This window comes from Narcine bancroftii, chromosome 2, assembly GCF_036971445.1.
Source record: "Narcine bancroftii isolate sNarBan1 chromosome 2, sNarBan1.hap1, whole genome shotgun sequence".
Lineage (NCBI taxonomy): Eukaryota > Metazoa > Chordata > Chondrichthyes > Torpediniformes > Narcinidae > Narcine > Narcine bancroftii.
In genome coordinates, this window is record NC_091470.1 from 12,599,637 (window position 1) to 12,612,987 (window position 13,351).

Here is a 13,351-nt window from a genome sequence, read left to right on the forward strand (position 1 = left end):
AGTCCGATGCGGGACAGGCAGACACGGTTGCAGCGGTTGCAGGGGAAAAATCACAGATCTGTCTGACTGGAAAAGCCAGAAGGTAAACAATCCAGTGATCATTGGGGGATCAGAGCTGGAGAGGGTGAGCACATTAAGTTCTTTGGAGTCACTATCTCGAAGGGTCTTTCCTGGACCCAACACACCAAGGGCAACGTGAAGAAAGCACGGCAGCACCTCTATTTCCTCAGAAGTTTGCGGAGGTTTGGTATGACACCAGAAATCCTGGCAAATTTCGACAGAGGTGTGATGGAAAGTATGCTAACTGCTGTATCACGGTCTGGAATAGGCAAACCAATGCTCGTGAGCATAAAACCTTCCAAAAGGTAGTCAACACAGCCCAGGACATTACAGGCAAAACCCTCCTAACGAATGAGAACCTCTACAGCAGCAGCGATCATCAAAGACCCACATCACCCAACACATGCTCTGTTCTCACTTCTGCCATCAGGAGAGAGGTGTAGGTGTCACAAGACTCACGTCACCAGGTTCAGGAACAGTTGCTGCTCCTCCACCATCAGACACCTCAACCACAAACTCAATCAGGGATTCACTTAAGGACTCTGACTTGTGCACTTTATCGATTTTCTTCTGTTCTCTCTGTATTGCACAGTCAAGTTGTTTACATTCATTATCTGTTTATAGTTCTTTAATTGTTTACATGTTTATACTGTGTATAGTTTATTTTTTGCACTACCAATTAGTGGTGATTCTGCCATGCCCGCAGGAAAAAGAAATCTCAGGGTTGTATGCAATGTCATATATGTACTCTGACAATAAATCTGAAATCCTCACATCCATGTTGGATAGATAGAACGTCAGATTGCAGAATTTTTAATAAATATGTACAAAAATGTTGGAGGAACTCAGCCAGTCTCACAGTGTCTACAGGAGGTAAAGATATATCACTGATGTTTTGGCCCCGAGGCCTTTTTCAGGAACAGGAAGGCATCAGAATAGAGACAAGGCTGTATGGGCCTTGTCCAGGCCAACAAAAAGTATTCATTGAATATGATGAGGAGAGGTGAGAATTCATTCTGGTTCTGGGAAGGGAGACAGAGAGAAGAGAGAAATGAGAGACAAAAAAGAGAGGGGAAAAAGAGACAGAGAAGGAAGAGAGGGGGGAGAAATAGAGAAGGGGGTAGAGAGAGAGAGGAAGATATATTATACACACACACAGACACAATGGAAAGGACATGGGGGAAGAGGGGGGGAGTTTAATGGAAGCCAGTTAATGCCATCTGGTTGAAGGGTTCCCAGATGAAAGATGAGGTGTTGTTCCTCCAATTTGCAGATGGTCTCAGTCAGGCAGTGGATGAGTCCACGGACAGACATGTCATCAAGGGAATGGGATGGGGAATTAAAATGGGTGGCCACTGGGAGATCCACACTTTTGTGGCAGACAGTCAAAGTGCTCAATGAAGCGATCTCCCAGTCTACATCCAATCTCTGATGTAACGGACATCACAATGGGATCACCAGATACAGTAGATGACCTCTGCAGATTCACAAGTAAAGGACAGAGACAGAGGAATTGGGATAAGGGAAATGGAATCCTTACAGGGGACAGGCTGTAAATAGGTCTAGTTGAGGTAGCTGTGGAAGTTGGTGGGTTTGTAGAAGATGTCTGTTGAAAGTTTGTCTTCAGAGATGGAAAGGGAGTGTGTTGCTCAAGATGGACCAAGTGAATTTGAGGTCAGGGTGGAAGTTGGCAGCAAAGTGGATAAAGTTGACGAGCTCATCGGGTACAGGAGGCAGCAGCAAAGGAGTCATCGATGTCGCAGAGGAAGAGTTGAGGCTGTTAAACAAGATAGAAACCCTTCTAACATGTATAGAAGATTGGCTGACTGTCAGAAGAGAAAGAATGGAAATACAGGGGGCATTTCTGGCTGGCTCCCTCAGACGTGATGTTCTGCAGGGGTCTGTGCTGGGTCTGCCACTTCTCACACTGAATGTAAATTATTTTAATGATGGAATTGATAGCCTTGTGGCCATATTTGTGGCTAAATGGGGAGAAAATTCAGAAAGCAGAGGTCTAAAGGTCCCAGTGCAAGATTCCCTTCAGGTCAACTTACTTGCAGAGGTAAGGAAAACAAATGCAATGCTAGCATTCATTTCAAGAGAATTAGAATATAAAAGCAACATGTAATGTGAAGGCTTTACAAGATATTGGGCAGACCACATCTGGAATATTGCGAGCAGATTTGGGCCCATATCGATGGAAGGATGTGCTGGCATTGGAGAGTTCCATACGAGGCTCATAAGAATGATCGCTGGAATGAGAAGGGTTGATGACCTCTCCTGGGCTCACTGGAGTTTAGAAGGATGAGGGGACGTTGCAGCTCTACAAAATTGGTTAGACCACAGTTGAAATATTGTGATCAGTTCTGGTCACCTCATTACAGGAAGGATGTAGCTTTGGAGAGGGCGCCAAGGAGATTTACCAGGATGTTGCCTGGATTGCAGAACATGTATTGCGGGGCAAGGTTAACAAAACTGTGGTTTTTCTCTTTGGAGCAAAGAAGGATGAGAGGTGACTGATTATGAGAGACATAGATAGGGTGGACAGCCAGGACCCTTGTCCTGTGGCGACAGTCACAAATACCAAAGAACATCTGTACAAGGGGAAGGGAGAAAATTTAGGGGAGATGGCAGGGGTAAGTTTTTTTTAAACACAGACAGTCGTGAGTACCTGAAATGTTTTGGAGGCTGGTAGGGACCAATGACATGGGTAGGAAGAGTGTTGAGGTCCTGCAAAGAGAGTTCAGGGAGTTAGGTGTGGAGTTAAAGGGCAGGACCTCTGAGGTTGTGATCTCAGTATTACTATCTATGCCACATGCTTGTAAGGTTAGAAATAGTGAGCATAATGCAGCTCAACAGGTAGCTATAGAGATGATGTAGGAGGGAGGGCTTCAGGTTTCTGGATAATTGGGCTTTCTATCAGGGAAGGTGGGACCTGTACCAATGGGACTGTTTGTATCTGAACTGGAAGGAGAGGGGGACTAATATCCTTGCAGGAAGATTTGCTAGTGCTGCTCCGGTGGGTTTAAACTAGATTTGCAGGGGATGGGAACCAGAGTGCCAGAGCAGATAGAGGAGTGGAGGAGGGATAAGATGATTTTAAGACTGCAAAAACAGACAGAAATTAAAGGTGGAAATAATGTTCTTAGGTCCATCTATTTCAATGCAAGCAGTATTGTAGGAAAGGCAAAGGGAGCTCGTGGAATGGCACGTGGAATTAACACATTGTTGCCATTAGTGGAACTTGGTTACATGAGCAGGATTATCAGCTCAGTGTCCAGGGTTCCGCTATTTCAGATGTAACAGAGTGGGACAGATGAAAGAGGATGGAGTAGCATTGCTCATCAGGGAAAATATCACAACTGTGCTAAGGCAAGACAGACCAGAGGGCTCATCTATGGAGGCTATATGGGTGGAGCTGAGGAATAGGAAAGGTACGACCACACTCATGGGGTTGTATTATAGACCACCCAATAGTCAACAAGGATTGGAGGAGTAAATCTGTAGAGAGATGACAGACAGCTGCAGGAAACAGAAAGTTCTGACCAGTCGGGATTTTAACTCTCCGCATATTAGGTGTTTACAAACCGGGGCTGCTCGGGACCCATGTATCCTACTCGGGTAGCAGGTCCATGCAGCCCTTTACCCACTGGACCCTAAATTGCCCAGTTTAACAGCAACTGGGCAATTTAAAAACGCTCCTACTTCTTTAGTGATGCGATGAGTGACGTGTCACACACTCACAGCATCGCCGGAGGCCCTGCAGGGAGTGTCCTGTTCCCTGTGTTGGCTTCCAAGAGGTAAGTAGCTGGGGTGGGTGCAGAATTGGGGTAGGGATGGAACGTAGAGCTGGAATGCTGTCAGGGAGGAATGGGCCAGGAGGGGAACGTTTTCAGATCCAAGAAGGGAACGCTGTCGAGGCCAGGGGAGGAATGCCGTCGGGGCCAGAGGGCCGTCAGGGAACACCGTCAAGGGTGTAGGGGAACGCTGAAGGGGCCGGGAAGGAACGCTGAAGGGGCTGGAGGGGAACGCCGTCGAGGCCAGAGGGGGAAAAGTTATCAGGCTGGTGGGCAGCGGAGTTGGGGCAGGAGCAATGGCCATCCTTCTTACCCATAATCCCCCACGCTTCTGGAACCGCTCTGGGGTTCCAGCAGTGTTGGGGATTATGGGTGAGGAAGACAGCCATTGTATGCAAGCACTGACAACATTTTCTAGCTGGGCAGCCATGATCATTTACAAATTGACCAGCAGCAGCTTATGTGATGCGTGTACACAGGTCAGCAAGTTTTAAAAATTCTACCCTCTAATTGGCTTGTACATGGGTAGAAAACCTGCCAAATTGGCAGGTTAAACTCATGTTACAATCCAATTTGTAAACCCTACTGACTGGGGCTCCCGTACTGTAAAAGGGCTGGATGGCTTGGAGTTTGTCAAATGTGTTCAGGAAATGTATAAAGGTACCAACTAGACAGAGTGTAACTCTGGATCTCCTATTAGGGAATGAAACAAGGCAGGTGACAGAAGTATTGTATGTGCAAGGGAACATTTCAGTCCGGTGATCATAATGCCATTTGTTTCAAGAAATTATGGGCAAGGATAGGTCTCGTCCTCTGATGAGATTCTAAATTGTAGAATGGTCAATTTTGAAGAAATGAGAAAAGATCTAGAAAGCAAGGATTAGGAGAGATCGTTTTATGGCAAGGATATGTTCTGTAACTTGAATTGAGACTTGAGATTTGGGTAAGTGGAAAGCCTTCAAAGGGAAGATTTTGAGTGTACAGAGTTTGTTTGCTCCTGGAAGGATTAAAGGCAATGTTAACAGATCAAATCCCCAGAATCTGACAAGATATTCCCTTGGACTTTAAGGGAAGCGAGTGCAGAAATTGCAGGGGCTCTGGCAGAAATATTCGAACAGATTGGAGGCCTGTGACGAGTGGTGGTGCCTCAGGGATCTGTGTTGGGACCATTGTTGTTTATTGTCTATATCAATGATCAAGGTAATGAGGTAAATTGGAACAACAAGTTTGCTGATAACACAAAGATAGGAGAGAGCGAGAAAGATTTTTAAATTTGAAGAGGGATCCGGACCATCTAGCAAAATGGGGAAAAAATGGCAGATGGAGTTTAATGCAGACAAATGCATTTTGATGCATTTTGAAAGGCAAACCAAGAAAGGAAACACAGAATAAATGATAAAGCACTTAGGAGTGCAGAGGAGCAGAGAGATCTGGGGACATAGACACATTGTTACCTGAAGCTGGCGTTGCCGGTGGGTTGTAAAGAAAGCTTTTGGCATCGTAGCCTTTATAAATCAAAGTATCGAGTACTGGAGTTGGGATGCTATGTTGAAGTTGTTTAAGACATTGGTGAGGCCAAATTTGGAATATTGTGTGCAGTTTTGGACACCTAACTACAGGAAGGATATCTATAAGATTGAAAGAGTGCAGAGAAGATTTAGTAGGATGTTACCGGGACTTAAGGAATTGAGTCACAGGGAAAGGTTAAACAGGTTAGGACTTTATTCCGTCAAGTGCAGAATGAGGGGAGATTTGATAGAGGTATTTAAAATTATGATGGGTACAAATAAAGTCAATCCAAGAGGCTTTTTCTACTGAAGGTGGGTGAAATACAAACCAGAGAAACATAGGTGAAGGGTGAAAGGAGAGGTTTAGGGTGAACATGAGGGGGAATTTCTTCACACAGAGAGTGGTGGGAGTGCGGAACAAGCAGCCAGTTGGTGAATGCAGGCTCAATTTTAACATTCAAAAAATTTGGACAAAGTATATGGATGGGAGGGGTATGGAGGGATATGGACTGGGTGCGGGTCAGCGGGACTAGGCAGAATAATAGTTTGGCATAGACTAGAAGGGCTGAAGGGCCTGTGTTCTGTGTTTTAATGTTCTATGATTCGAATGGTGAATTCCATTCCTAAGACATAGCTTAGGACTTTAACATAGCTGGGTGGAAGAGTCTACAAAGGGACACGGACAAGTTAATTGTCTCACGTACAGCGCATTGTGCAGAAGTGTGGGGTTTTCAATTTTGTGGCGAGAACACAATAAATAGGTGCAACAGCAAGGAATGCTCATATACAGGTGCATGTGTAAACTGTGAAGGAATGTTTGAATGTTTTTGGGAGATAAATTGGTAAAATTAGAGTATATTACATATATACACACACTTTAAAACAGATCTTCTTTGAAATACTGAAGAATTCATATTCAATGACTACAGAAACTATGGAGAATGCTATGCACATTTCACAAGTAGGTGCTAATTGAAATTATGTCATGAAATGAATGGACCATTGACTTGGAAGAACAACCGGGGTCAGGTTGTCTGTGTTGAACATTTTTGCAAGGCTTTTGACCTCTCTGCAAAGTGCTCACTCAGAAGTTATTGAGAGGTTTGTTTACCTAAAACAATAGATGGGAGCAGAAGACTGACTCATTTGGGCTCATAACAATACTCACCTCTGATGTGATGAACTGGCTGATATCCTCGCTGTAAGTAGACAACTGTGATGCTGAACAAAAGCAGATAGACAAGGAGGCTTGAAAGGTTCAGCCACCAAATCACCTAAACAGAAGAAAGTTTGGTGACCCAACTGTAGACAATATGATCAAAGACCTGGAATGTAGGATAGAGAAATGGACAGAGAAGTACCTTGACCCATTTCATCCACTTCCCAGGCACCTGCTCCCACAAACCCCCTTCCAAACAGAACAGAGCTCCTCTTTTATCTGAAATGCCTCGCCTCTGCATCATACTTTGCCATTAACAGCTCTCCTGATATTCCTGATGAAGGGTTTTCAGACCGAAATGGCACCTGTTTATTGCTTTAAACAGATGTTGCCTGACCCACTGAGATCCCCAGCATTTTGTGTGTCGCTCTTCCCTCCCAGGACTGCTAGACCTCGCTGCCCACTGGCACTTCCTCTGAAATCACAGGTGCAACACATGACCCCGAACCTCCTTCCTCATGATCATCCAGGGATCTCAACACTCATCTAGTTTTCTTTGTTTATTTTATTTTAGTTTTCACAGACTTACAAAATCCAATAAACAAAGCTGTCCATGTACATATTCATACCCAAAGTCCCTATTTGTCCCCACTACCCCCCCTACCCGCCTCAACAAATACATTCCAAAAACTTATCTCGATCCCAATCATCGTGGGGCAAACGACCCCTATCGAAACCTGCAATGAAAAGAAATAACGGTGGCAACGCCATTCAAAAGAGGACACTAAAAAGAATGGATTCAAAAGAAAAAAGAAAATAAGGGACCTGAAAAGAAAGGGGCAGGTGCGTCGTCTGCACCGTCCCATTTCTGTAATCACACCTCTGGCCATACTGGGATAGTTTACCCTTCTTTGGCTTGGCTTCGCGGACGAAGATTTATGGAGGGGTAATGTCCATGTCAGCTGCAGGCTCGTTGGTGGCTGACAAGTCTGATGCGGGACAGGCAGACACGGTTGCAGCGGTTGCAAGGGAAAATTGGTGGGTTGGGGTTGGGTGTTGGGTTTTTCCTCCTTTGTCTTTTGATAGTGAGGTGGGCTCTGCGGTCTTCTTCAAAGGAGGTTGCTACCCACCGAACTGTGAGGTGCCAAGATGCACAGTTTGAGGCGAGATCAGCCCACTGGCGATGGTCAATGTGGCAGGCACGAAGAGCTTTCTTGAGGCAGTCCTTATCCCTATTTAAAAGAGGGGAATCCATCGATTGAGTACCATTGTACTGCAAGTAAGGTTGCCATACTCTAACGAATGTGGAACAGTCATCTAGTTGAGGCAGAAGTTCACTTGCAACCTCATCCACAGCACTTGGTGCAAGGTCAAGTATAAACCTGACCGTTTTGAAGGGCATCTGTGCTCTCTCTTCAAGGGCTATCCGATGCCTCCAGTTGAACGTCATTTCAACTCCCACACCAATCTGTCTGCCATCTGTTCTTGGCTTTCACCACCGCCCCAAGGCGAGGCCAAACACAAACTCGATGAACACCACCTCATCTTCTGATTGGGTAGCCTCCAACACCTTGGTAATGAATGTTGAATGTGATCATTTCCCACTGCCATCTGTCCAACCTGGGTGTCTCTATCTTTGCTCACCTTCTCTATCGTTCCCACACGTTACCTGGATTTATCACCCTCTCACACCTGGTTCCATCTGCCTGTCAATGACATCCATATCTAATTGGGGGTTTTCTCCCTTGGTTCACCTTTGTATTCCCTTCACCACCTGGTTCATTCTGCCTGTTATCACTATCATATCTGATTCCATTCATCAGCTTTCAGATGTCCCTTCCCTTCCCTCCTCCCTATGTCCACTGTTCCACAGGCCTTTTCTTCCTCTCTCCTTTTCTAAGGTTTACATCTATCACAAACCAGTCTGCCCCATTCCTGCCCATTACTTCTGTATCCAGACTATCATCCTCTGTCCTCGGACTTGATGAAGGATCTTGACCTGCAACACTGACCTTCCCTTTGTCTTCACAGATGCTGCTTGAGCCACTAATTTCTTTGCTCTGGGATTAAAGAATCTAGTTGTTTGTGCTTCAGAGAAGAGTACAGCAGGAAAACAGGACCTTTGGCCCTGACCACAATAACAAACAAACTAAGAATATCTTCCTGCAGATGATCCCTATCAAAAGACCATCAGACATAGTAGAAATAGGCCATTCAGCCCATCGAATCTGCTCTGCCATTTAATCATGAGCTGACTGCTCGGCCTTCTCCCCATAACCTTTGATGCCCTGGCTACTCAAAAACCTATCAATTCCTGCCTTAAATTCACCCAATGACTTGGCCTCCACAACCGCATATGGCAACAAATTCCACAGATTCACCATTCTCTGACTGAAGTTGTGCCCTCACCCAAAATGGGAATCAACCTTTCTATATCTACTCTGTCCACACATTTCAACATCCGATATGTTTCAATGAGATCACTCCCCCACCCCCCCCCACCATCCTCCTAAATTTCATCAAGTACAGGCCAAGAGCTGTCAAACGCTCCTCATATGATAACCTTTTCATTCCCTTGTGAACTTCCTCTGAACCCTCTCCAACATCAGCCACATCCTTTCTTAAATGAAGAGCCCAAAGCTGCTCACTGTCCTCCAAGTGAAGCCTCACCAATACCTTATGAAGTCTCTACATCACATCCCTGCTCTTCTACTCTATGCCTCTTGAAATGAACTCCAGCATCACATTTGCCTTCTTCACCACCAACTCAACCTGCAAATTTACCTTCAGGCCGGCCTACACAAGGACTCCCAGATCCCTTTTCATCTGGGCATTTTTGATTTTCTTCCCATGTAGAAAGTAGACAATTGTCAATTCTATTTAAGCTCTTTAATAGACATTTTAAAAAATATTTGCATATTAGTAAATATGCAGACGATACTAAGATAGGTGGAATAGTGGATAATGAAGAATGTTTTCAAGGATTGCAGAGGGATTTGGGCTGCTTAGAAAAGTGGGCTGAAAAATGGCAGATGGAATTTAATGCTGATAAGTGTGAGGTGCTTCATTTTGGTAAGAAGAATCAGAATAGGACATACGTGGTAAATGGGAGAGCATTGAGGAATACAGAAGAGCAGAAAGATTTAGGAGTAATGGTACATCGTTCCCTGAAGGTAGAAACTCACGTGAATAGGGTGGTGAAGAAGGATTTTAGTATGCTGACCTTTATCAATCATTGCATGGAATATAGGAGTTGGGAGGTGATGTTGGGATTGTATAAGACGTTGGTGCGGCCTAATTTGGAGTTCTGTGTGCAGTTCTGGTCGCCTAATTATAGGAAGGATATAAACAGAGTGGAGAGAGTGCAGAGAAGGTTTACCAGAATGTTACCTGGGTTTAAGCATCTAGAGTATAGGGAGAGATTGGACAGATTAGGTCTTTATTCTCTGGAGCGTAGAAGATTGAGAGGGGATTTGATAGAAGTATTTAAGATTATGAAAGGGATAGACAGAGTGGATGTGGATAGACTATTTCCGTTAAGAGGAGGAAAGATTAAAACAAGAGGACATGAGTTAAGAATTAAGGGGCAGAGGTTTAGAGGTAACATGAGGGGGAACTTCTTTACTCAGAGATTGGTAGCCGTGTGGAATGAGCTTCCAGGAGAAATAGTGGCGGCGGAGTCAATTGTATTATTTAAGAAAAGGTTGGACAGGTATATGGATGAGAAGAAGATGGAGGGTTATGGGCATTGTGCAGGGAGGTGGGACTAGAAAGGGGTATTTGGTTCGGTGCGGACTAGAAGGGCCTAATGGTCTGTTTCCATGCTGTAATTGTTGTTATGTTAGTTAAGAATTTTATTCAGTTTAAATTGAACACCTTCCCTCAAATCACAGATTCAAATATTCCTCATATACTTTTTGATCTACGATTTATTCACAGTGGATTGATATTACACATTTATATTGATTTATTGGATTTAAGTCTAGTCCCAATGGCTAAGATTAAAAATGACTGGGAGCGTGATCTCACTATAACTTTTTCAGATGAGGACTGGTATTCCGCCCTTGGTTTGATCAATTAACCTTCATTTTGTACAGGGCACTGTTTATTACAATTTAAGGTGGTTCTCAGAATACACATGTTTAAACTCAAATTAGCCCGTTTCTATGCGGGTGTTGATCCATTTTGTGAAAAGTGTAAAATTTTTGAAGCCTCACTGATTCATATGTTTTGGGAATGTCCTAAATTAGAGGATATTGGCAGAATATTGTTCAGTCTTTATCAACAATTTTTAAGATTAAATTAGATCCGTCTTTTAATTGCCCTGTTTGGTTTTTCACGTGAACCAGATAAACATTTTATCGACATCTCAAGAGAAAATTTTAGCTTTTAGTAATGTTGATAGCCAGACGAGCAGTTTTAATGAAATGGAAAGATGAACTCTCAGTGGCTCGTGCAGTGGCTACATGATGTAATGACATATTTAAGCTTGGAGGAAATTAGATATACTATTAAAGATAAAAAGTTACAGTTTGACAAGGTTTTGGGCCCATTTATAGAATACTATCATAACTGGCAGTTTTAGAGGTCTTGGGTGCTCTAGGTCTGATCCGTCCATCCTCTGGAGGTCGCAACTTGATCCATCTTTGTATTTTTCTTGTAACCTTGACTAGAGGGAGGGGTTAGTTTAGTGTTAGTTTTAGGGTTTTTCATATAACCATATAACAATTACAGCATGGAAACAGGCCATCTTGGCTCTTCTAGTCCGCATCAAACCAAGTACTCTCCTCTAGTCCTACTACCTGCACCTTGCCCATAACCCTCTATTCCCCTCCCATCCAATTTTTCCTTAAATGACAAAATTGATCCTGCCGCCACTACTTGTCCCGGAAGCTCATTCCACTCAGCCACCACTCTCTGAGTGAGAAAGTTCCCCCTCATGTTACTTCTAAACTTTTGCCCCTTAACTCTTAACTCATGAACTCTTGTTTCAATTATTCCTACCCTCAAGGGAAAAAGCCTATCCACGTCAACTCTATCTATCCCCTCAGTCAAATCCCCCCCCCAACCCCAAACCCGCTCAATCTTCTACGCTCCAAGGAATAAAGACCTGATCTTCTCAATCTTTCTTCATAATCTAGATTCTGAAACCCAGGTAACATTTTCGTAACTCTTCTCTGCACTCTCTCTACCTTGTTGATATCCTTCCTAGAATTTGGTGACCAGAACTGCACACAGTATTCCAAATTTGGCCTCACCAATGCCTTGAACAGTCTCATCAACACTTCCCAACTTCTGTATTCGATGCTTTGATTTATAAAGGCCAGCATACTAAATGCCTTCTTCACCACCCTGTCCACATGAGATTCTACCTTCAGGGAACGATGCACCGTTATTCCTAGATCTTTCTGCTCCACTCCATTCCTCAATCCCCTCCCATTTACTATGTACCTCCTGTTCTGATTATTCCTTCCAAAATGAAGCACCTCACACTTCTCAGCATTAAACTCCATCTGTCACCTTTCAGCCCACTCTTCTAAGTGTCCAAATCCCTCTGCAATTTTTGTAAACCTTCTTCATGATCCACAGTTCCACCTATTTTAATATCATCTGCATATTTACTAATCTAATTTGCCATCCCATCAGCCAGATCATTAATGTATATGACAAACAGCAGGGGCCCAATACAGAACCCTAAGGCTTGTTACCGGTCTCCAGCCTGACAAACTGTAACTACTACGACTCTCTGGCATCTCCCTTCCAGGCACTGTTGAATCCGTTTGACTATCTCAAAGTTAATAACTAGCATAGAACCTCATTGAAGTCCATATAGACAACATCCACTGCTTTCCCTTTATCAACATTCCTAGTCACCTCGTCAAAAAATTCAGTAAGATTGGTCAAACATGACCTTTCATGCACAAACCCATGTTGAGTGTTCCTGATCAGACTCTGTCTCTCCAGATACTTATATATACTATCTCCAAGAACATTTACCATTAATTCACCTTCCACGGACGTCAGACCTACAGGCTTATAATTGCTAGGCTTGCTCTTCGAACCCTTTTTAAACAAAGGGACCACATTAGCAATATGCCAATTCTCCGGCACTATCCCCATCTCGAGTGACATTTGAAAATTCACTGTCCAGAGCCGCTGCTATTTCCTCACTAACTTCTCTCAAGGTCCTGGGGAAAATCCCATCAGGACCCGGAGACTTATCCACCTTAATATGCTTCAAAAGCTCCAGTACTTCCTCTTCCTTACTCACTACAGTCTCCATAATTACCCTCTTTTCTTCCTTTACCCTGCAAAATTCAATATCCTTCTCCTTAGTGAATACCGAAGAAAAGAACTTGTTCAAAAACTCCCCCATCTCATTTGGCTCCACACACAGTTGTCCGCTCTGATTCTCTAAGGGATCAATTTTATCCCTCACTCTCCTTTTGCTCGTAACATATTTTCAGAAACCTTTTGGATTTATTTTCACCCTGTTTGCTATAGCCACCTCGTACCTTCTTTTAGCTTTTCCTATTTCTTTCTTAAGATTCTTCTACATTCCTTGTTTCTTATATTTATTGTAGGTCTCCCTCTTTTTATGAACCAAGTTTCCAATATCCCTGAAATCCATGGCTTTCTCAAACTTTTGACCCTGCCTTTTAACCTAACAGGAACATAAAGATTTTGGACCCTCAAAATCTCACCTTTAAAAGACCTCTATTTCTCAACTACATCCTTCCCATAAAACAAATTGTCCCAACCCACTCCTCGTAGATCCTTTCTCATCTCCTCAAATCTAGCTTTTCCCCACTTGAAAACCTCAACCC

At 43.7% G+C, this 13,351-nt stretch overlaps 1 protein-coding gene across 5 annotated transcripts in view; it reads right to left on the bottom strand.

Moving 5' to 3' along the window:
* pomt2 (protein-O-mannosyltransferase 2) overlaps positions 1-13,351 on the bottom strand; it is a 220,156-nt gene that overhangs the window by 22,445 nt on the left and 184,360 nt on the right. For 2 of the 5 annotated variants that reach the window (XM_069915874.1, XM_069915873.1), the window contains exon 18: positions 6,534-6,639. The exons of 1 other annotated variant lie outside the window; for it this stretch is intronic. In XM_069915874.1, coding sequence (XP_069771975.1) covers positions 6,534-6,639 — 106 coding nt within the window. 2 more of the 5 variants (XM_069915875.1, XM_069915877.1) reach the window with 2 other exon arrangements.